Source organism: Corvus moneduloides, chromosome 26, assembly GCF_009650955.1.
Source record: "Corvus moneduloides isolate bCorMon1 chromosome 26, bCorMon1.pri, whole genome shotgun sequence".
NCBI lineage: Eukaryota > Metazoa > Chordata > Aves > Passeriformes > Corvidae > Corvus > Corvus moneduloides.
The window spans coordinates 4,730,641-4,755,209 of NC_045501.1; the positions used below are offsets into that span (position 1 = coordinate 4,730,641).

The 24,569-nt window shown below is 46.6% G+C and overlaps 1 protein-coding gene across 10 annotated transcripts in view; it reads left to right on the forward strand.

The window, feature by feature from the left end:
* GPATCH8 (G-patch domain containing 8) overlaps positions 1–24,569 on the forward strand; it is a 56,636-nt gene that overhangs the window by 20,414 nt on the left and 11,653 nt on the right. For 3 of the 10 annotated variants that reach the window (XM_032134063.1, XM_032134061.1, XM_032134064.1), the window contains 9 exons: positions 844–861; positions 2,958–3,030; positions 12,726–12,839; positions 12,948–12,992; positions 14,145–14,160; positions 14,991–15,058; positions 15,488–15,574; positions 20,349–20,492; positions 22,660–22,696. In XM_032134063.1, coding sequence (XP_031989954.1) covers positions 2,989–3,030; positions 12,726–12,839; positions 12,948–12,992; positions 14,145–14,160; positions 14,991–15,058; positions 15,488–15,574; positions 20,349–20,492; positions 22,660–22,696 — 553 coding nt within the window. In that variant the 5' untranslated portion in view covers positions 844–861; positions 2,958–2,988. Of the gene's footprint in view, positions 1–843; positions 862–2,957; positions 3,031–12,725; positions 12,840–12,947; positions 12,993–14,144; positions 14,161–14,990; positions 15,059–15,487; positions 15,575–20,348; positions 20,493–22,659; positions 22,697–24,569 lie in introns of those variants that run through there. The other 7 variants (XM_032134062.1, XM_032134067.1, XM_032134068.1 and 4 more) reach the window with 7 other exon arrangements.

Sequence of the window (24,569 nt, forward strand, 5' to 3'; positions counted from 1 at the left end):
TTGCTGTGAAAACCCCCATCTTTTCTGTGTGAAAGTAGCTGTACTTTTACAGAACTTTCACTTAAAAATGCAATTAAAAAAAAGCTGTCAGCTGTTGCAGCAGTTGCTGTCCCATGTCACGTTTTGGTCCCAGTATCCCTGGCTATTCCCCAGGCTCTGCAGACAGGCTCTCACGTGGCAACCAAGCAAGCCTGGCCTTCCATAATTTAATTTTTAGGGCAGCATTTGCACTGAAGAGCAGTTCTGTCAGTCTCCCTCCATCAGAGGTCTGGGATAGCCATTGGAAAAGGAGGGAGGAGCTGAACATGGCCAGAAAGGAGCAAAATGATGGCCAGGTCCTAACTCACATGTTAATTTTAAATTATTAAAGTTGTTCTCCTTATTGAGTGCAACGGAAGATGCTCCATTTCAATTGAATAGGATCTAAAATTAGGGAGTAGTTCCACTGCATAAACAGACAAATGGAAAAGATTGGGGTGGGGAGACAACCCCTTCCTGGGAACTGACACAGGGCAATGCTCAGGCATAATTCCAATTTATGTCAAACAACTTGGGACCATCCTCTTGAGTGGGTCTGTAAAAGTGGTGCTAATGTGTATAACCTTTCTAAATTTTTCTTTTTCCCTTTAACATTTGTTTCCCCCTTCACTGTGTCAGTCACAACACACCGCTCTTGAATCTCCCAGCTGGTCTTGACTTGTTGAATTTATTTTATGCTTTCACTCTTCTTTAATAAATACATTACTTGCAAGCAGTGAATTGAAAACAAAGCAAAAGAAAAAACTACCATTAGTGATTGGACAGTTTCTTACTTTGTGTTACATTTAACTGTTCTTTTGACAGCCCAGTTTTTAAAGCCAGGTTCGTATGGAAATGCTTTCACTCCACTTGCACTGCTTTTGGAATAGCGTTCTGCTTCATCTGTCTTTATTTTAGTGCATTCATAACACACGCAGTCAGCACAATGTCTCATCTCCACTTGGCCAAGACTGCAGAGTACTCCTTGTCCTTTGGATTTTTTTTCTCTTTTTTTTTTTTTTTTTTCTTTTTGGAAAACGCAGCCATTTTTGTCAGCACCGGCTTTTAGATTCAATGATCCTTTGTCAGGGTAGGACAATTAGTGCCTTTTCCCAAACATATCCCAGGCTCCAGCCCCTCTCTGCCAGGACGGGGCACTCTATGGCCATTGGAATTGGCCTGACCAGGTGTGCCTGCAGGTAAGTTTTCCTGTCTTCCCAACAGACAGCCTCTCCATGGTGCTTGTAGTGGGGATCCATCCTTGTTTCTTTTTCCTTTTTTGTTTTTTTCTTTTTTTTTCTTTTTCTTTCTTTTTTTTTTTTTTTCCATTTAACCTTTTGTCCCCAGAAGTTTCCTTACTTCTCCTGGTTTAATTTTTTTTTCCATGTAGTTCTAATTATGTCCTGGGGCAGAGCCGGTAGTGTGGGGAAAATGTACATTATTTCTTGGGAAATACAGGAATACGAAATGTCTTACTTTACTAGGATATCAGAAAAAAATCCAAAATTTGTACTTGATAACATCTTTTTGAGGAAAAATGTATCCATGCAGCCAATATCTTTGGGAAGGTTGTGCCTTTTGAGCTGATTCACCAAAGTTGTGTAAACCCTGTGGTCATTTTCTTCACTGTGGAGTGACAAAACCTACTCTGGTTTCTGTTGATGACTTCATTATTTAATTAAAGAAACCTTCAGCATATAGATATAATTATTATTTAGGATTCCGTGTACCACTCAGTGTTCTGGAGTCACGTCCCGTTATAATTCAGGATATTTCTGTGGTATCTCGGGTTGTGGTTTGCCTGATGATAATTAATAATCAACAAGTTCATATCTGATTTTGATTTTTATTTTTTGTGATTAGAAGGTGAACATGGTCCCAGCCAAGACTCCTTCTTTGAGGATCTGGTCACTGCTTGTAACTGGGTGAACTGGTCACTGAGGGCGAGCTGGCAGATTGAGATGGTTCGAGGGTGCTGTGAGTGCTCTGCTCTTTGTCTGGGGGCAGAAACCTTGCATAAAACACAACAATTTCCACACTGAGCCCTGCTCAGCCCCATTGCCAAAAGCTGACACTTAATTGCTGCGTCAGTACTTTTCCACTTATTCTAAAATAGCTTTTTTTTTTTTAGGAAGATGAGACATTATGCTTATTGTTTCCCCTACATGCACTAATGGTTCCTTGCTGTTAACTTATTGCTAGGCCTGTTTCATTCTAACATCTTAGTATTTTTGTTAGTTTACATGTGAAATGCATCACCCAGTCTGTGCTTGAGCTCATTTTATTTAATTGATTTTTTTTTTGTTTTGTTTTACTAACCTCACTGTTTTTTCAGTTTAATATTGGCTGCATGCTAGTTTATATATATATACATATATAAAAAAAAAACCCAATCAAGTCTAGCCTGGATTTTGCTCTGATTGTGTTTTGGTTTCTAGTGGTGGGGCAGTCTTGCACTTACAACTTACTCAGTATTATAAAAGCCTGACACACAAACAAAATGACTAAACACATTGTAGATTTTCTTTACAAAAAAAAAATCTTAAGTGGTGCTGTCTAGGTGATGGATATTATTGTATAAATAGCTTGATTTTATGCTTTTTACTGTCAATTTTTATTGGTACACTTTATTTTCTCCCACATTGCTTTCTATTTTTATTATTTTTTTATTTCTTTTAAATGTGATGCACAAAAGTTGCCCAGCACACCATCAGAAAGTGACCGTCCCCAATACCCATCCCCCTGGAAAAATTCTAGCCAGCAATTTTTGACATTTGTCTTTCCCTTTATTGGGCATATATTGCCTTTCCAGTAGCATTTTTTTGCATGCATATATATGTAGAAAAATCTCTTGCTCATCACATGTTTAAATGTCAGCGGGAAGGGAAGAATATATTATTGGAATATTTTTGGTTTGTTTTCTCTGTTCTGTCTGTCAGGATAATATTGGACACCGCTTACTCCAGAAACATGGGTGGAAGCTGGGCCAGGGATTGGGAAAGTCACTGCAGGGTAAGTCCAGTCCCTTGTGTCTGAAACCTTCAACTCCAGCCTTGGTCTTTAACAAAATTATTTCTGCGTTTTGTTCCTAGATTAGATTTTCTTTCCGTTATTAATATATCCAAACGAGTGCACTGTTGAGTTTCAGATCTGGCATTTTGCAAGTGGAAGCTGCTGCCTCACTTGTTGGTACAGGTTAGAGGTGTGTGTGTGGTGGATGTGTGAGAGTCATCGTGGAGGGAGGAGGATTCACTTCCTCCACACTGACAGGGAGTGGTGCAGCTTCAAACTGTGCTGATGCTTTGGTATTAAAAGAATCAAAGATTTGAGGTAGTTCCCATGATCTGTCAGTGCTCACAGGGGTCAGAAGCCATTAGAAGGCCAGTAAAAGGCCACTGAAGATGGAAAGTGGTGGCAGAGGTTCTCTGGATGGGAGAGGCTCACTCCTGGTTTCTCCACAGGATTGTCACGAGTTGGACTTATTTCTGTTCCCAGCAGTTTGCCAGGGATTTAGCAAATCTCACTGGCACACTAAAGTGCTGGTTGAACCAGCACACCTGGTCCCCTTGCTGTCTTGAGCCTAAATTCTTCCTGTGACACTAAACCCCATTTCTGTAGAAACCTGTGGAAGTGTTTGAAGCTCAGGTGTGCCCTGAGCCCTCAGAATAACTCACTCGTGTTCCCATGCCCGTAGTCTGAAGACCTGGGAGCTTGTAATCCGTCTTCATGAGGGAGCCCGTTAGAGATGGGGGTGTCTGTGCTGTGGAGGACTGTGCAGAGGTAACGAGTTCTCCAAACTCTGGGAATGCCTATTAATCCCTCAGACTAAGGCTCTCTAACCTCTCAGGCAGGATTGCCTTGCTGGTTAATGCTTCTGGCTTCCTCTAACTCGGTTTTGTTGGAGTTCTCTGGTTAATGCATGGCACTCTCCAGTCCTTTCATGTTCCTGCTGGGGCCAGACCTCAGGGTGGGGTTGTAGTTGTCACCTCTGGGCCTTTCCTGTGGCATGTGGGATGTACATCATGGGTGGAACTCGGTGTGTTCTCTCTTTTGGGTGCCCTGTATTGCTCTGTGTGTCACCAGTGTGGAAACACAGAGACTTGAAAGAAGGAAAAGCCTTGTCCTGGCCCTGGGTGAATCCCAAGGTACAGCCCAAGGGCCCAGGGTGCTGCAGGCTCTGATGTGATGAGGTGAACGTGGATTATGGGACTGATTATAGGTCTGGAGTTGGGGTAGGGGTTGGTGCTATTGCCGTGTCCCATGGGCTGAGCAGGAATTTGCACTTTGAGACTTGTCCAGATTTAGATGTTCCCACTGTGCCTCTCGCTACGCTGGAGCTGTTCCAGATCTCTCACGAATCATTGGAGCTCTGGTGATTTGGACTGTGTGGAAGCTACACGCAAATCATGGATTTGGGCTGTGAGGGTTTCCTGTGCCTCCTGCATGGTCACAGAAACACAGGAGTAAAAATAACCCACCCAGTTTAACCCAGTTCAGTGGTGAAACCATCCTAATGTAGGCTTTGGAGTGTGTGCAGGAATTTCAGCGCTTTTGGAAGGGAAAAGTGCCCTGTCCAGCTGGCAACCAACTTCTCCAGAGGTCTGGGCAGGCAGAGGATGTGGAAGGGATGCTGCTGCTGCTCCAGCTTTTCTCCTCAGAGTTCTCAGCAGCTAGAGCCTGTGCCTGTTGCCTGTGGCATTGGTGATGATAGTGTTTGGAGTGTTTAATTCATTATCCGGTGACCTTTCTGCATGAATCTCAGATTGGCCCAAAAATCCAAATATAAAATGTCAGGAAGGAAACATTTGCATCCAATTTTAATCTTAACTCTAGGAGCTTGAAGAGTGAAGTCATTTGATGTGCAGTGAGAAGGGAGGAGCAGAACAGAAGTTCTTCCCCTCTTCCACATTCCCTTGTTCAGGAAAGACCAGGAGAGGTTTCTAAAGAGATGCAGATGTGTTCCTGTTAAACTCTTCTTGCTTCACACTGTGCTTGAGCCTAAAATCTTACGCAGCCTGTGGTGAGGAGGTGCAGCCGAAAGAACCCCTTCAAGCAGCCTGGAGCTGTAGGTGTGGTGTCTGACCTCCTGCACAAGGTCCTTACATCAAACTCCCAAAAAGTTTGGGTTACATGTATGGAATTGGTACTGCATTCATCTACTTTCTGTGCACTTTGGCTTAGAAGGAAGTGGATGAGTTCAGCATGCTGAGTTTTGTGATACAGCTTTTAAATTCTAGATGTTCATCTGAGCTGGGGCTCCCTCTTTAGTTCTGTGAATCCCAAAGTGATGCAGTGTTATATTTGCCAGGCAGAAATGTTTCTTTCTTGTAGTCAGGCCCTTGTGGTGTTGATCAATGAGAACCTCACGCTGCAGGACCGTACCCTGTGGTGGGTTCCTTCATCCTGACTCCCCACTGGTGGATGGGACCCAGTGGTGACAGTGCTGAGCTGTCTCTGGGTGGTACCTGCAACAGCCTAAAATCCACACTTGCCAATTGCTGGTGGTAAAAATCTGCTGGTACAGCGTGGCTGCTTCTCAGGAAAATTCCAGAGGCAGAGGTGTTTTGTACCCCCCGGGGCAGCTACCTTGTGGTGTAAATCTTGTTACTGAGAAGAGCTGAGCCCTTGGGTAGGGAAGCCCTCAGCCCATGCCCTGTGTGACGTGGCTGTCACCAGGGCAGCTGTGTTCTGGCCAAAACATCTTCATCTTTCACTGAATTTGGGATGTGTGCTGAGTGGAGCATCAGGCAGGGGCCTCTGACCACACCAGTGCTGGAATCCTGGTTCAGAGACACTCATAAGAAATTCAGCAGAATCATCCTTCAGCTCGTCTCTTTCCCTGATGTTTTTCATCATTTTTTCCCTACAAACAACTTGTGTTATATTTGGACATGGTGCTTCAGCTTGCTAACAGCCAGTGAATATGAAAAAGCAGGAGTTGCCAGTTGACAGGGATATTTTTTAATTTGGAAAGTATGGCTTAGGGAGACACTTCCATGGAGATGTATGATGGTTGTGCTCTGACAAGTGAGAAAATGGTGATTGTAGCCTGTTTTATCTTTGGGGGAACACCTGTAGTTGATAATCCAGAATTTTGTGGTCTCCTGAAAAAATGAAACGAGAAAAGATTGGTTAAAAACATTGCCTGACCTTCGTGTGAAGTCCTGTGCTAAATGAGCCCAAGGATTTTGAATAAATCAGGAGTTACGTAAGTCAGGAGGGGAATGAGAGGGCTGAGGGAAATCTGAATTCAACCACACTCTAATGATTTCTCTTGGAATGAGTATTCCCCATTAAGTTAAAGTAGTATTATGAAAAGCCAGGAGACTGACGTGCGGAAGTGGGATAATTTGAATCGTACATTTGAAAATATTTTTATAAGCTCTTTGCCTATTTTCCGTCAAATTTTTTGACGAGTCTTGTTTAAAAAAATAATTGTGCTGAGAACTTACGGGTTTTTTTTTTCTTTTGGACTTGTGTGTTTAAGATGAAGTAATAGTACTCTAGAGGTGTATCTGTGAGACTAAAGCCAGTAGTTTAATTTCATTTAATTAGACCAGGGGAAACTGAGTAGGTTATCCTGCTGTTTCCTGGGTCATTGCAGGGCCTGGGGAGGGTGGGCAGCTCTGCAGGAAGGGTTTGGAGAGGGCAGGAGGAAGGTTTGTTGTTTACTGGCTATATGGAGGTTACTCTGAGGAAGGATTGACCAGCTCAGGTCCAGCTCATCCTTAGCCAGTCTGGGTAGCAACTGTAATTATTCAACACAGATTTGCCTCTCTAAAGTTCTCTATTAAGTAAATATTCTTGCCTGATTGCAGCCTTGACCCTTTAAAAACAGCCCCACTGCCTGTACAGAAGCAGTTACAAGTTCCCCCACACCACAAGCTGTGCCTTATATGATTAATTTGATATGTTTAAAAGTATTGATTTACTTCACATTCCCACAGTATTCCGAAGACCAGGATTATCCTGATCTTTTGTGGTATCTCTGAGAGGTGAATCCCAATCTAGTACTTTGCTATGGCAACAGAAATCACACGATTTGTCATGGCAGAGCTGCTCCTCAGTGTCTCAGTTGTGAATCAAACAGCTCAGGTAATGTGGGGGCTCAGTACAGCTCTGGAATTTCTGTGTGTTTGCTCCTCAAGAACTGCCGCAGCTCATTCAGCACTTGGTTATTGTCATGAAAATGCTCAGAGTGAAACGAAAAGGAGTTTCAAGGTGGGTGGCTGCTGGTCTGTACTGGGACTTGGATTATCTCCAGTACTCAGGAAATAGAAGCAGCAGGTAGTTCTGTTTAGGGCAGGGATGTCCCTTTTTGGGCAGGTCCTTGCAGTGGCAGGAACTTCCCCTGTAGCCTTTGGTCCTGAAGAAATGCCTTCTGTCCCAATTCATCTTCCTATTTAGTAATAACTTCCTTCATGTTTGCTTACGTTTTTAGCCAAGTTTTGGCATCATTTCAGTGTAACTGTTCTGGAAGAGCTGCTTTGATCTCCCTGGGGAGCAGCTCTGCTGATGTAACGCGCGAGGAGAGGGCAGGGCCGTGCCTGTGTCCCCAGGAGCTCTTGGCAGTGCCATGTGGAGCTGGGAACCCCTCCTGCATCCTTGTTCCCTTCCACTCAGACTGAAAGCAGTGAAGCTGCACAGACTGTCAGGGCAGTGCTGTTCCTGTTGATCAAGGTGTGCCCCGCACTGATTGTATAAATCATCCTGGTGATACGGGGAGCAGCAGTTAATAAAAAGTGCTTTGGGTTTCTTTTATCCTTTTGTGAGTACATCTAGCTAGGTAGCAAAGTCAGGTATAGCAAATGTGTTAGCAAATGCTAAAATTCAGTTCCTCCATCAAGCTGTATTATTGTTGCGTGGTTTTCAATTAAAAGAAAAAGCACAAGTGGATTTGTGCTCTGACTTGCAAATTCTGTGAGGATAAATATAGTCAGCACTCCTCCCCTCAGCATCACTATGGTGCAGTTCTTCTTTGGCACATTCCTCCCTAAATCTGTTCAGAAAAGGGAAAACATTCCCTCTTGGTCCAAGGGCTGAGCAGGGTGGAAGAGCAGAAACGTCTGACGAGTGCTGGAAGCTGCTCAGGGCTGCAGGTGAAGCCGTGATCCCACGGCTCAGGCAGGAAATATCCTCTCCCTGGCAGCCCCTGGGGTGATCCCTGGCTGTGGGATGAAGCCGGATCTGAGTCCCTGTTCCAAGGCAGTGCCAGGTGGCTGCGGGCGCTGCCTTTGCTGGATGTTCCTCGGGCTGTGGGGAGCAATAAACAGCTCTGACCACTCAAGCAACTGAGATCAGTCACAAATGTGATCGCTTGGCAGCTGCAGCTTGGAGAAATGAGCTCAGGGTTTGAATTCCAAGGTCTTGAATCCTGGTGCTGTCACCCGCTCGCCAAATGGCTTCAGCTCAGCTATTAATGTGTTTTCCATTTGTTGGGTCCTCTGATCTCGTGGAGGCAGACGGTGAATGTGTGTCAGGCCTGTGAACATGGAACAATGAGCATCTGAGGGGTGTTAGATTTCTTTCTGGGTTTTGGAGCCTTGTAATAAATACAAGAAAATACAGGAGAGGCAGATAAAAATGCTTAACAGTGCCTTTATTCATTAGTTATGGGTTGGTTTGGCAACCTTACCCAAGAAATAGCTGTGAACACTCTCTTATCTTCTTATATCTTCACATGTCATCACGGGAACCTCAATCCTGGCATGGAGGAACGTTTCCATGCTTGTGTTTGCAACACAAATCACTGCAGTGGTTTTAAGAGGGATATTCTCATGCGAACTCAGGTTGAGAAACCTGGGTGCTGTGGCTGCTGTCATCATACCCATCTTCACTGCTGTGTTAAACCCCAGCAGACCACAGACTGAAAGGGAGGGTTTGCTCAATGCCTCAGTGTCCTTTGGAGGATGCAGTTGCCCTGTTGTTTGCTTTTGGAGGTGCAAGATCCTTCCCTTGATTCCAGGTGGTGAGTTTGTGTTGCTTGAGTGGGTGTAGCCGGTGAGATCTGAAATCCTTGTGCTGTCAGTGCCACGTGTTAACTGTGACAGACGGCCTTCGCCTGGCTCGGAACGAGGCCTTCTGGCCCTTTGTGCTGGTGCAATGGAAGAGCAGTTTTATTAAAGTGGGAGAGATGAGTGTGGGGAAGGGAGAGGCCGTGGCCATGCACAACCTGCCTCGCTCCTCAGTGCAGCCCTGAATCAGACCAGACCCTTCAGCCCTGTCTGGTTACCAAGATGTACACAGACAGCAACTCTTGCCTCGAATTCCTGTCCTAAATCAACCAGTAATTGTGTTCTTGCTCCAACACTTTCTGTGTTGCTCTTTAATCCATTGCCCAGCATTTGGCTAGGAATGTTTTTTGACCCAGACTTCACTATGTTCCTTCCCCTGCAAAAGTTCAAGGAGCTCTGCTTGGTGCCTCAGTGTCAAACCTCAGCTTGGTTTTCTGCAAGTGTCACCCTTGGTTTGTGTGTCTGCAAAGTTTTGAGCTCCCATTGGAAGTTTTCCATGTGATTGGGGTGTTTACAACTTGACTTTCTCTCATCATTTCTCCTCTGCTTAGTAAGGATTAAATTCACAGTGCAGTTTCTGTGTTCTTGGAAAACACTTTCTTCTCTCTGGAACTTTGTTTGCCACTGAGGATGATGGACCTTTGTTTGAATCTCTTGATTGTTTATACCCCTTCCAGAAATCTGACATAAACAGGATGATCTCACAAATCTAATTCCCAAAGGGGACCAGGATTAAAGCTTGCCCTTGTTTGCTTATTTGCTTCTTGCAGCAATTGGAATGAGTTTGGTAATGTGGTGTCATTTTTAGCCAGTGAGGAGCACCCCAGGCTTGTGCACCAGTGAAAATGAGTGGATTTTCTCTCCTCTCCCCTTCTGAGGTACTGAATGAGGAGGCTGAATTTTCAACAGGACAGGTCTTGCTTCCTCATAGACTCTTAGGGAGCCCCGTGCTGCCAAGGCCACCACTAACCCATGTCCCCAAGTGTCACATCTACACAGCTTTTAAATCCCTCCAGGGGTGGGGACTCCACCACTGCCCTGGGCAACCTCTGCCTGGGCTGGACAACCCTTTCCATGAAGAAATGTCCCCAGTATCCAACCTAAACCTTCCCTGGCACCATTTGAGGCTGTTTCCTCTTGTCCTGTCACTTGTTTCCTGGAAGCAGAGCCCAACTCCCCTGGCTGTATCGAAATGGTCCCAGGAGTGTTGAGTGTTGTAAAATCCTCGTCTTTGAAAATGCGGCTCATTCATGAGCACAGGGACTCCTCCCCATCTCCCCCTTCCCAGACAGTGCAGCTGAAGGTGAGCCCTGTGTCCCTATGGATCCATTCCTGCAGGTGTTCGTTGCTGACTCCAGACACCTGTTTCCCTTCCAGAGCCTGCAGTGGGGTTTGTACTGACTGAACACACCAACCTTTATCCACCAGAGAAACCCAGTGCTGTGGTCATGAAACTGCCCTGCACACAGCTGAGGGATAGTCCCTTTCCAGGAGCAGCTAAAACTCCCTGCAAAGTTGTGTCTGACTGTGGGTTTCAGTTGCAGCATAAAGATAATGAATAAGGAGAAATCCTCCATGTCCAACAAGATCAGATCCTGTTGTCTGTGTCCTCTGGAAACGCTGAGTTTATGAAATTCTCCTCTGGTGACAAGTATGATATCAATCAGTCCTCTAGGATTGCATCCTACAAAGCTCGTACCTGGGGGGAATTTCTATGAAGATGTCAACAAAACAAGCAGGATTACAGTTGTGTTCCTTCTGTGGTGCTTACACACTGTGCATAAGGGACACACTGAAAGAGATTTGATGGAATTATGTTAACACTGAATTTTTGGGGTAATTTTTTTTTTTATTCCTGTCTGAATGTCTCTTTAGCGGAGAAACTTACCTGTTGGGATAGGACAAGGAGTTGGTGTTAGAAATTTTAATAAGGATCAATTTACATCAGATACTGGGAAGAAACTCTTCTCTGTGAGGGTGGGGAGGCCCTGGCACAGGGTGCCCAGAGAAGCTGTGGCTGCCCTGGATCCCTGGATGTGTCCAGGGCCAGGTTGGATGGGGCTTGGAGCAGCCTGGGATAGTGGAAGGTGTCCCTGCTCGTGGCAGGGGGAGGAACTAGTTTTTAAGTTCCCTTCCAACTCGGACCATTCTGGGATTCTGTTGCCATGATGCTGTTTTTGGAGGGAGGAGTTCCCCTGAATCTGCAAATCTGATGAAAACTGTGTTCTGTTTTGACTTGTTAAAAACAGGATAAAACATGGGTTGGTGTTGCCAATGCCGGTGTTTCCAGATGGGCTCAGATGGCAGCTCCGGCTGGGATATTCCCATTCCAAAGGGCAGAGCAGCACCCGTGCCATGTCCAGAGCCAGAGCATGGCCCTGGAGCCACAGTCGTCCATGTGCAGTATGACCTGTCTGATACCAAAGCCCTGAAGCCTTAGGATGAATTTTCCCAAGATTTATTAATTTATAGCACTGGGGGGGGGGGAAGTATTTGGTTGTATCCAGTAACTTTATGCAATTAAAAAGGAGGGAATTTGGAGAAGCCTGCCTGGCCACGTGCTGCCTGCTCCCTGCCACTGCAGGGCTCTGGGAAGGGGGCGGCTGTCGGGCTTTGTTTGGGGCTGAGCAATTTTTCACAAGCTGGGAGAAAGGTTTTTGTATTTCTTGGGGAGAGGAAAGCAAAACAAGTACAGCTGGTCAGTTTGGGAATCTCATTTCATTTCTGAGTCCAGGGCATCATTACTAACCTAATTCACTTTGAGATCGGGTTTTTTAAGGTGTGACGCTTATGTGAGCTGGTTATTTTTCCCATCCCGCTGGAGCTTCCTGCTCTGTCCTCCACAAGATTATCCCTGTGTGTGGAAGTGTTTGATGCAATAACCCTCTCTGCTTTGGGTTCTGCGGCCTGTGCAGTGACCAGTCTGTGAAGGAGTTTGTGACCTGCCTCAAAAAGAAAATAAATGTTGCGGGGTGCAGGGGGCTGGGGCAGGGACACAGCAGGATCCAACCTGGGAATTAGCTGTCCATGTGGCACTGCTTGCAGCCCTGCTGAGTGGCAGGAAGTGTGGGAATTCTGGGCCTTGGAAGCTTATGTTCCCTTCAAAGCATGCTGGTGCACAGGAAAGGCTCAGCAGGGACCCCAAACCTGGGAGGCTCCCAATGTCCGAGCCAGGTTTACGTGCTGGGAAAGGTCCCGTTGTCATGGCCAGCAGTAGGATAAACTTTCCTCGAGGAAGTTCCTTCAAAGGAGAAGTAACGAGCTTAACTTGCAGAGTCCCATCTTCCCCTTTGGTTGCTCCCCATGTCCCACCTGGCAGCCAGCGGGCGAGGGGTGGCCCTGAGCCTGTCCGTGTGCCTTCACCATCTTGGCTCTCCTTGGACACGGAGCGAGGCCACCCCAGTGCCCAGCAGTGTGTCCTGCTGCCCCAGCTGGCTCCAGGGGGATCCATGTGGGGCTGGCACTACTGCCATAGCTGTGCTGTGTGTCTGGACATGCCACTTGTCACCTGGGTGTCACACAGGGTGTTCCATTCATAGTGAAATGATGGTTCCGTTTAAAACAAAGGCATCGCTTTTCAATGGAATATTCTCCTCTTAGCTGCAAGCAGAGCTCCTTTTGGCCCAGAATTTGTTATTTCCTTAAGATTCTGATTTGTTTCCTTTTTAAATTGCCTGCTTACGTGTGCCTCAGTGCCTCCTTGGAGCGGGGCCGTCACCAGGAGCTCTCCCAACACCCAAAAGGAATCAGAGCTGCTCCGATGGCTCCCTGGTTCCGCAGGGCAGAGCACGGTCATGGGGTGGAGGGGTGAGCAAGAAGCCTCCTGTTATTTTTTTTAACCCATCCTCCCTGCCAAACGGCCTATTTTCTGCCCCTAATGGTTTCTGCCTAACAAATGGTGTTTCTTTTTTACAGCGTTATGATCCTGGACTTGTTGTGGTGATGGTAAACTTAGCAGTGGTAATTTTTTATTTTCAGACTGAATTACTCCTTTTGTCATCAGTGCACCAATGTTAGGCTTACTTTCTCTGTTGTAGCCATCATCCTTCTGCTTGGTCTTTCATTTTCCTTTCCTTTCCTTTCTTTATGCACACTTGTCTGATCCTTGTTCATTAAAGGGTATTGCTAAGAAGGGATGTTTCTGTTTGTGTTAGAACTGCCAAAATCAGTTTAAACATAAAATTTTAATACTGTCCAAACTTGATTTTTTTTTTTCCCCCCAACACGATGGGCACTAGCACTTGCTACTGCAATTTCCAAATAGATTTTGAATTTAAAAAACCAACCCAAAAAACTTTGACTGCCTTAGAAGGCAAAAGTACTGATGCATTGTTTGTATACAGGGGTTTACCAGGGCAATGAGGCTGCATCAAAAGATCTCAATTGCTGGAGAAACAAAACAAAAACAAACCAAAAATACCCAAAACCAAACCAAAACAAAAAGAAAAAGCTTGGAAAAAAAATTTACATAATAAATTGTTGGCACTTGGTGCCAGCCATTCCATTTGGGTTCACCACTTACCAGTAAATCCCTGGCTGAGACGTTATGAAAGTGATATTGCACCTAGGAAGTCATTTTTATAACCTGTCTTTAATTTGGTCCTTTTGCTAAAAATTGCAGTCACTGCTTACTGTATTATACCATTGGGCGTAAGAGAACCTTGTCAAAGATTGAGCATTAAATACCCAAAGGAAAGCTCAATCCAAACCATTTCAGATCAATGTGATCACTACTTTTGGACCTGCTGGATACCTGCCTGTCAAATTCCTGGGCATGTCAACAAAACCGTGAAGCAATTAATTAAATGGATTTATTTCTGAATAAAAACACATGTCTGTAAGGTTCAAAAGCCCCTCTGGGGCTGTAGCTTTGGCAGGAATTATGGCTGATGCTGGCAAAGAGTTCACACCTATCCAGGTTTTCTGAGGCAGTTTTAAAGACTTTAACCTTTTGCACATGTGGATGGCAATGGACTATTTTGGCATGACTCCAACGTGTCGATCTTTTAGCCCAAAGGTATAATGCCTGTGTATGTGTGTATAACAAAAGAGTTGTTTACACCAAACAAGAGCAATAATAAGGGAAGTAAACATTCTGTTTTCTCACTCAAGGTTTGCACCGGAGAAGGTAAGTACTTTGTCAGTGGGTTACATCACAACCACCAGTGCCAGTTGTGATGTAAAAATCAAAATAATAATTTAAAATAAAATAAAAAAATAAAAAGCTGTGGTAGTAAAGTGCTTGTCTGCCCCATTTTGCTTTGTTTGGCTGGTTATGAGTGGATTAAAGATACGATTTTTAAAAAAAATATAAATCTCCAGCATAGTTTGATTAGTTCAAAGTCAATTTTCTTCGCAACCAGTCCTTTTCACAGCTTACAGGTGACACAGCGGGGCCAGAGCATCACTCTGGGGGCTGGGGGACCAGGGACCGACCACCTGGCCTAGACTGGGTGATTGGGATGGGAGAAGTTTGGCTTCTGTGCCATCCTTCTCCTCAGCATTCCTTACTCCTGGGGAGGGACAAAAGCTGGTGGGAGGGAGGCTTCCACATCCCGTGCAGGGATGTTCTAATTGATTATTCATGAGCTCCAACAGTGAAATGTATTTAGCAGCTTCTTCACTCCTATGGGAGGATGAGGAGCCTGATGTGGAAGCCTTGAGGAAAAGGTTCAAGTCCTGTTATCAGCCCTGCCCTGGGCTTTCGTGGGGGAACATGAGCCACAAGGAGCTTTTACATGAGCAGTTAATGTTCAGAAAATGCATTTGTCATGCTGGGTGCCGGTCGGAGCTGGCGCAGGGTTGGCTGTAAGCTGTGAGAATGGCTCGTGTTTGGTTCACTGTAGCTTTCTGGTCTCTGCACTCCAAGGCAAGATCTCTAACCACCCAAACCCAATGTGTACAGCGAGCTGTCGTGCTGGGCTTCTGCTGACCCCTCTCTGTGTGTTCCTCTTCCAGGGAGGACAGATCCCATCCCTATTGTCGTCAAGTACGATGTCATGGGCATGGGCCGGATGGAGATGGAGGTGAGCTCCCCTGGCCCCTCACCCCTGCAGGGCTTCTGGGGAGTGGGTGGGAGAGACATTTAAAAGTGAGAGTTTGTGCACCCAAGAACAACTTGCTCTTAAATCAGCGCAGTAAGAAAACACTTCTCAAAATGCATCCTCTGTTTATCCTTGTGAGGCTGAGTTCTGGGGTCTGGATGCTCCCCAAAATCCCTGGGCTGTGAGATTTCCCCTCCCCAAAGCTGCTATGGGCCTGCCAGGACCCTCCACATCAGGGGGATTAATGACCTGTTTTACACTTGGGGTGACAAAAGAGGGAAGGTAAAGTACAACATGCATAGATTCTGTTTCAGTTAAAATTGTTAAGTTGTGCTTTCAGCAGATTTGATAATGCAGTGTATTTATGGGCCAAATTGCATCTCTTCTTTTCTCTATTTTTTTTTTAAACAGCTCGACTACGCCGAGGATGCCACAGAGCGGAGGCGAGTGCTGGAGGTGGAGAAGGAAGACACCGAGGAGCTGAGGCAGAAGTACAAGGTACAGAGAGAAGGGCATCAACATCAGAGTGTCCGTGGGCTGGGTGGGAAAAGATTTGTTCTGATGGGGCTGAGTTCTCCTCGTTCTGCCGCAGTGATGGCTGTAGGAATTCACTGTTCTTGGGTTTGGTCATTGTGGAGATGATTTACATTTTAACACACTGGTTATTCACTTCCTGGCATCAGCCTTCATGTTTGTTTAGCTGCTGAAGAGCCCCAGGACAGCTGTGGGGGTTTCTCCGTGTGCTTTGCTCCTGTTCTGGAAGGAACAGTCCTGGGGTGAGCAGGACATTTCCTTCCCTACACACAGGGCTGCTGGATTTTTCTGGTGAGCCTGCCATGCCTGTACAAAACCTGAAGGTGGTAGAGGGGCAGGTACCAGCTGGGAGGGGAGGAGATCTTGTGTTGTGCTGAGTGAGGAGTGAGCAGTACATGATGATGTTGTTGCATAAATCCTGCTTGATTTGGAAAGGTAGGACACAGCTCCAGCTCGGAGAAATCAATGGGCTGGAGCTCTTTGGAGGAATTGCTCAGGCAGCATTAAAAAAAAGATAAATTCTGTATTTCCATGGGATTTACAAAACCTGTGGGGTTATTTTGTAAGCCTTGGGCTGATAAAAATGAGCTGTTGTGTTGGGATTGAGCGTGACGTGCTGGAGCATTCTTGGATTAGCTGTAACCGGGTTCTCTGCGGAGACATGGCCTCTGCTCATCCTTTAATCCACTCTTCCGCTTCCCAGCCCCTACAGTCCATCAGGTCTTAGGAAAGCCTGCTTGTTCAATTGTCCGGAGATTTGGGGAGTACCAGGGTTGAGGAAGAGCCCAAGACATCCAAATGAAGTGTCAGTCTTGCATAAATTTTAATTACTTGAGAAATAATGGGAAAGTAGTTCCAATGCCATTAAAATTAAACATAACCTCGGCAAATCTAAAATTCCATTTCCCCAGTTGAACAGTTAATTCTTCAGGCAGTTTGTTCAGCTATGAAAATTTATAGCCTCTCCTCTCCTCTCCTCTCCTCTCCTCTCCTCTCCTCTCCTCTCCTCTCCTCTCCTCTCCTCTCCTCTCCTCTCCTCTCCTCTCCTCTCCTCTCCTCTCCTCTCCTCTCCTCTCCTCTCCTCTCCTCTCCTCTCCTCTCCTCTCCTCTCCTCTCCTCTCCTCTCCTCTCCTCTCCTCTCCTCTCCTCTCCTCTCCTCTCCTCTCCTCTCCTCTCCTCTCCTCTCCTCTCCTCTCCTCTCCTCTCCTCTCCTCTCCTCTCCTCTCCTCTCCTCTCCTCTCCTCTCCTCTCCTCTCCTCTCCTCTCCTCTCCTCTCCTCTCCTCTCCTCTCCTCTCCTCTCCTCTCCTCTCCTCTCCTCTCCTCTCCTCTCCTCTCCTCTCCTCTCCTCTCCTCTCCTCTCCTCTCCTCTCCTCTCCTCTCCTCTCCTCTCCTCTCCTCTCCTCTCCTCTCCTCTCCTCTCCTCTCCTCTCCTCTCCTCTCCTCTCCTCTCCTCTCCTCTCCTCTCCTCTCCTCTCCTCTCCTCTCCTCTCCTCTCCTCTCCTCTCCTCTCCTCTCCTCTCCTCTCCTCTCCTCTCCTCTCCTCTCCTCTCCTCTCCTCTCCTCTCCTCTCCTCTCCTCTCCTCTCCTCTCCTCTCCTCTCCTCTCCTCTCCTCTCCTCTCCTCTCCTCTCCTCTCCTCTCCCTTGAGACCTTAACTTGCTTGGTAAGTGAACTGCAGGTGTTTGGGTACCCAGAGGGGCTGTGGACTCCCCATCCCTGGGAAGGTTGGACAGGGCTTGGAGCAACCTGCTCTAGTGGAAGGTGTCCCTGCCTGTGGCAGGGGGTGGGGCTGGGTGCACTTTAAGGTCCCTCCCAACCAAAACCGTTCTGTGATCCTGAAGTTCTTGGGGTTTACAATTGTCTTTGCAAACACAACCAAACCTGTGTTGCTCTGAGACTTTTCTCTTCCTGCCCTCATCCAGCACGGATTTTTTTCAGGAGCTCTGGAGCAGTAGCAGTCTCTCCCAGCTCCAGTGGGTTTTTATTAGCTCAGTTCATCCTTACCCCTTGCATTTTGGTATTAATCTGTGAAAAATCTCTGCAGCCATTACTTTTTGCTGCTCCACAGGAGTCCATTATGTAACTGCTGGTGGCGGTGCATCCTGATTAGCCGTTCAGGGAGCCTCAGAGGAGTTTTGGATAACTCTGCAGCCAAGAACTGGTTTTTAATTCCCTTCTTTTGTATAGATTCTGATCACTCAAATGGCTGGGTTTCATTGTTTAGCCACAGGATGCTTGCTCAAAAAAACCTACACATGGTGCAGGAAGCTTGTCTGGGATTCAGAGGAACTTTAAACGTCCGTGTTCTGTGGAGTTCACGCTGCTCTGTTTTCCTTTCTTGTCTTCCTGGGGACCTGCTTCAGGCTCAAAACTCCAAATTTGTTGATTTTTTTCTTTTTTCTTCTTAACAAGGGCATCTGGTAATAGATGGAAGCAGGAAGTTGCTTCCTTTTTTATGTAGAAGTGAACAGTGCTTTAAATTGAAAACAACCCCAACCATGAGCACTACAATTTTTTAGATATTTTTTTCTTCTCCTCGGGTGTTTAAAATTTTATATAAATTTTATATCATAGAAAACATGCTCAATAATGTTATTTTAATGCCATTTTGATGTGGTAACTAGGAGATAAACCGTATTGCCTTGAACAAGATCTGAAATTCAAAGGAAAAACCTTTCATAGTTTTCTGTCTTAAATGTTTGCTGCCTCCTCTTGCTGAGGAAGGAAGCTTCCCATAGGAACTTTTTATTGAAGATGGAAAAAAGATCCTTAAGTGCTTTTTCTCTAATGTTAGGCTGTTTTTTTATATAATTTCTCTATATTCCAGTTGAAATGCCTGTGGTCAATGGCTATATGGGGAGTGCTGCTGTGAGTACAGTGGGCTTTGTGATGCAGCATTTGTAGCTCATTTTGAGTAAAAGCTTCCACCTCCTCAGGGTAAACCTCCCCCAGAGAGCTCGTGAAGAGTGGTGATGTTTTATTAATTCTGCTGGTGGGGTTGTAATTGATCCAGCCTGGCAAGAGGGAGCAGCTGCTCAGCCCTGAGGTTCCTGTGCCCTGGCATCAGGTGCGTTTCAGAGCCCCCCAGGTGTGCAGCAGCCCTGGGGACAGCACAGGCTCCTTCCACATCTGGATTTCCAGCCAGTACAGCCACCTGAGGGTCTGGGATTTCCCCAGTCCCGGAGCTTGGTGCATATTCCAGACCTGTAGCAAAAGAGGGAAGGATGTCGCTGTTGCCAGGTGAGACACCTCATCTGTGCCTGCAGGTTTGGTTTTCCACCTGTGCAAATGTTCAATTATAGAAGGGAAAAGGCTGTGCCCCTCCCCTGTCCATTAAATGCAGCCCCCTGTGCCCAGTGCCAGTGTGGTCACTGTGCTGTGGCCCAGCCTGAGGGACAGTTTTGCTCCTGGGAATGTTTCACTGGAGTGGATTGGGCTCGGCGGGCTCTGAGCTGTGATTCCCAGCCAGAGCCATGTTCCTCCCTCCTGAACTCAGGCAGCCAAACCAAGATCAAGCAGACATCACTTAGCACTCAGAATGGAGCAGTGTCAGCTTTAGAGTCGTAAGGTTCTGTTCCAAAGGCAGGCATCCTCCTGGGTTTGATGCCAGTGTGTCTCTGGGTTAGCTCGAGGCTTTGAACCTCTCCTTGGAGCACAGACAGTCCAGGAGGCTCCGTGAGGCAGAGCTGCCTTCCCCCGTCAGCACTGAAGGCCTTGTTTTAAGCAGTCTCCTTTTAGTGATACCTCTGCTGTGACCAGGGGATGTTCAGTCCTTGTGGGTCCCCTCCAACTCAGAATATTCTGTGATTCTGGGTAAAAAACAGAGTCAAGGTCTGTAGCATTGTGAAATTCTGGAATCCCACCTGTGAATTTGCAAAGGCTGCTCAGCTCAGTAAGCTGGGTTCAGTAAGGCCAAGTGCAGGGACCTGCATTTGGGTCACAACAACCCCATGGGTTGTTCCAGGTGGGGGCAAAGTGACTGGAAAGCTGGAAAAGGACCTGGAGGTGTTGGTCAGCAGTGGCTGGACATGAGCCCAGGTGTGTCCAGGTGTGCAGGAAGCCAGTGGCACCTGGGCTGTCCCAGGACTGGGGTGGCAGCAGGACCAGGGCAGTGCCTGTCCCCTGAGCTGGCACTGCTGAGGGACCTCAGGTGCTTTGTCCAGTTCTGGGCACCTCATGACAGGAAGGACATTGAGGGGCTGGAGCATGTCCAGGGAAGGGAACGGAGCTGGGAAGGGGCCGGAGCCCCAGGAGCGGCTGAGGGAGCTGGGAAGGGGCTCAGGCTGGAGCAAAGGAGGCTCAGGGGGGACCTTGTGGTTCTGCACAAGTCCCTGACAGGAGGGGGCAGCCGGGGGGTCGGGCTCTGCTGCCAAGGAGCAGGGACAGGAGGAGAGGGAACGGCCTCAGGCTGGGCCAGGGGAGGCTCCTGGACATCAGCAGGAATTTCCCCATGGGAAGGGTGCTCAGGCCTTGGCAGGGGCTGCCCAGGGAGGTTTGGTGTCCAAGGAAGGCCTGGGCATGGCACTGAGTGCTCTGGGCTGGGGACAAGGTGGGCATCGGGCACAGGTTGGACCCGATGATCTTGGAAGTCTTTTCCAACCTCAGTGATCCTGTAATAAATACAATCAATGTACACTAAGTTTTTCTTAGCACTATTTTTCCTTACAGTACTAACTCATCATCTTCCAGCCTGTTCTACAGGACACTTAACAGAAACATTTTTTTGTTAATTTCCCAGGATTATGTTGATAAAGAAAAGGCCATTGCCAAGGCTTTGGAAGACCTCAGAGCAAATTTCTACTGTGAGCTCTGTGACAAGCAGTATCAGAAGCACCAAGAGTTTGACAACCACATCAACTCTTATGACCATGCTCACAAGCAGGTAACCAAGTGTTGACAGCACAGTTCATCATTTTGATGTTCATCGTGGTGGTTTTGTTTGTGGTTAATACTTGGAGTTTCCCTGGTGTATCTGTTTTCCTTACTGGTCCAGGAATAGGTTTTATGTTGCTGGATAAGATTTTTATGTCCATCATCCATTTAAAAACACAAAGCAACACAAAAACCCCAAACCCTGCTCCATGGCTGGCATCAAGGAGCCCCAATTCTGAAAGACCCACAGGCAGGAATGTGCTGGTGTTAAACTGGGGAGAGTGCACATGGATGTGGATGGCTCCCAGCTTGCTTTAGTTTAGTACAGCTTTGAGGAGTGATGATTCCCCACATGTGAACATTTTAGTACCTGAGTCTGTGTTCTGTCGAGTTACTGAAAACGGACTAGGAAATAATGGACTGTGTCAAAGGAGTCGGAAGAAAGGAGCACTTCCCAAATTCTGTAATTTTTGGGAGAAGGTGGATTCAGAGTCTCTGTGGAGCTGGCTTTTTTCCCAAGGTAGGGATGTACTGTAGTGTCTGCAGGGTGCTTCATGCTGCACAGTAAATAATGGAAGTTCGTGTGTTAGCCTGATCTGTTTGACCATTTAAGCTGCTAAATGAGATGTAACTGCACAGCACATAGCAGTGTTGGGCTCCTCCAGGGCTGAAAGGGCTCAGAGGAGGGGTTTGATGTTCCTAGTCATAAATTCTAACAACACAATCATCAAAATGCTGGTAACTCGAGGGAGGATGTGCTGTAGAGCTTGCAAAATAGCAGTGAACAAAATAGCTTAAAAACAGGAAGAGTTACGATTTTTGTGTGTGTGTGTATTAAGTGTAGGATATGACAGAGACTCTGCTTCGAACTAAGGGAGTCTTGCCAGGAATTCTCATGGTAGGGCAGTTGGGCTCTGTAAAAAAGAAAAGACTGAAGAGCAGAAATTCATTTATTCCCTTGGTTGTTGGGCAGAGGGGTGGTTTTGGCCAACCTCAGTCGTGACACCTGAGAGCAGAGAACTTCCTTGGAAGGTTTCCGTCAGCTTGGCTGAAACCCGAGCGCACTGACCTGCATTTATCTGGGAGGTGGAAGGACCTGTTTGTGTCACATTCTTGGTGTGCTGATGCCGTGGGATTCCGTGAACTCCTGCTCCAACCCTCAGTGACTAATGGGGCACTGACGTGAGGCTGGCCAGGCTCAGAGCTCTTCCAGCAGCTGGAGATGCTGTGGAGGAGGAAACCAACCTGTGGAAAGCAATAAAAGGAGTCATCAGCAGGAGTGGCCTGAGAGAAAAATGTCTTGTGCACACACAGGGTGGGGTCATCTCATCAGGAGAAAGAATTTGGAGGTTGCTTGGTACTGCTGATTATTTTGAGAGGAATTACGTTCTTGGATAATTCCATCCATTGCAGTCACTTCAGGCAGGCTTTGGAGAAAATGAACCTCCAAACTCTAGCTGCATCACCCAGCATTAATTTCTAGTTACAGAGGGATTTAAACAAAGAAGCAATCATGCTTTGCTTAGGGAAAAAATTGCTTGTCCAGCTTTGTCGGGCTGAAATGTGTGTGACCTCGCTGGGTCAGCGTACAGGGAGTGAACTTGAAACCCCCGAGACTGAATGAAGGTGAATTTGCATAAGTAACATTATCTCACTGCTCTGCTCCCTTCTGCTCAAGGGAGGCTCATTTCGAGCAGTCCAGGCTAAATTTTAAAGAAGTTAAAAGAAAAAAAGCTGTGCTTTTGATATGTTGCACGTTGATGTTTTATAGTTTGTCTCTTTGGACAAGAAGGCGAGGTTGTAGAAAGGTGAGCCTAAAGTTTTTGAGGAAAAATGTGAACTTCTCCTAAAAGTAGGCCATCAGTTGGCTTTCTTGGAAAGAAAGGCCACTACACTATCTTAGTTACAGCAACCCAGCTTGGTATACATTATCTGCAATATTTTGTTGTCTCAGTGGTAATTTTTGAGGCAACAGAGCTCGGTTTTGCCTTTTTCTTGGCTCAGTTTCCACAGCATTTTTGCTTTTTAAGTATTTTTAGTTCCACATCCCCCTGACGTTGAAGTGTTTGCTTATCCCTCTGTGGCTCAGCGAGCATTAGGCTGTCCCTGTAAATAGATGTTCCATCCTCAGATCCCTTTCCACTCCCGAGTTATAAAGACACTGTCTTGTATTCCAGGAAGGAACTCGGGATTATTGCCCAACAGGGATGATAGGTAAGTGTATTGATCCCAACCGGATAAATTTTGGACCCACCAAAATTGTGTCAACACCAAACAATTAAAGGGGAGGTTTATTCTCTTTATTTCCTGCCTGTCCTGGTTTCATAGAGCCTTTGACTATGTCTCAATCAACCTCAACACCAAGGTTCTCTCCGAAAGGCAGCATTTCCTTATCTGGGAAAAGAACCTTCCATTTATTCTCCCAAACCGTTGGCCTGTTCCAGTCACTCTGTTTTAGCCATGGTGTTGGAGGTGTGCAGTGTTGTTCTGGAGCTGTTTTTAATTAGGTTGGCACTTGAGATGAGAAGTGCAGCTGTTTTAAGGACCAGTCGCCCTCTGGTCAGCACATGGCCTGTCCTTGTCAGGGGGCTGAAAGCAGCTGGAGTGGGTGCAGGTGGCCCTGCAGGAGGGACAATAAGCTCAGTTCTCTCACATACCCTTCAGGGAGCAACTGCAAAAGGCTGGATCTCATAACTCCTTGTACAGCTGCTGGTGTCTTTAGTGGTGTTTTTTTTTTAGCTGTAGGATTTTGATCTTGAAGGCCTGCTAGGTTATGAAGGGCCCCACTTGTGATGGTGCCCAGTCCTGACAGTCAACAGCGTAATAATAAGTAATAATTAACAGACAAAAGGTGGCAAATGTAGAAAGAAAACTTCTGCAGCTAACAAGGAGCTTGGGTAGTGGGGATGGACCCAGTGTATATCCCTGGGAGGGTTCAGCCCCAGGGCCAGGGGCTTGGAGCAACCTGGGATAGTGCAGGGTGTCCCTGCCCATGGCAGGGGGTGGAACGAGGTGATCTTAAAGATCTTTTCCAAGCCAAACCAGTCTGTGATTCTGTGATTTTTGTGCTGCTTTCCTGCAGATCCACAGTGTCCTGATCCTTGGGAGCACCCACAGTCCTAGAACACTCTGGCCTCAGTGGGAATGTGTCCTTAAGGCATTACACCTGTGAGGGCTCTTTATTTGGTTTGGGGTTTTGACATCAAGATAAAAACCCCGTGTTAGATCTGTGTGAAGATGAGTGCGAGCCCCTTATCTGGGTTGTGCCCAGTCTGTGTATTCATATCAAACCTAGATGTGCAGGGCCCAGCACCTGGAGCAGCCTGCAGGAGTTGTTATGGTTGGAATTACCTTGTGTGTCAGTTATGTAGCATTTACAGTCAGCTTTTACTCTGGGGGGGGTTTTAACAATCCAAGAGCTTGGAGAATCTCACACCATCACCTCGTTCTGCTCCTGTGCCTGCTGAGGGCTCGAGCTGTTTACTGAGTCAGTGACCCAACAGAATGAAAACATTCCCCTCTGCATTCCCTGTGAAAAACAAAAGCGTTCCTGAGTGAACCTGTGCCAGGTTCCCTGGGAGAACACAAACCAGCATTGAAATGCAGGCTTTTATGTAGCTGCTTTTTTCCCCTAAGTGTGTGGTGTTTGGGAGGTGCAGGTGATTAATTCTGCGTAGATTCTCTTTGTAAAAGGACAAAGGGAATGTATTCCATAAAGAAGTTCTTTGGGAAAGAGGGTGGAACTAAGAACTGAAAGTATAGGTGAACAGTTCTCTTTGTGCCCTAATTAGCTGCATCTTTGCTTCTCCTGCCCGAGGGGGAGGGATCTGTTCAAGCACAATAAAATTACCAAAACAGTCACTGCCGGGGTTGAGGAATACTCTGAATGCAAACCCTGAACTTTATGTTTTGGGGAGACTTGGGATTTCCAAAACTTTGGGCCTCCAAGCACAGCTTGAGTGGAGAAGACTGAGGAGGGAATCTCTGAGGTACTTGGTGTTACATGGGAGGTTCTTCTACTCCAGAGATGCTTTACCCTCAGAAAACCCATCAATTAACAATAAAGGGGCTACAAGAGAACTGAGGA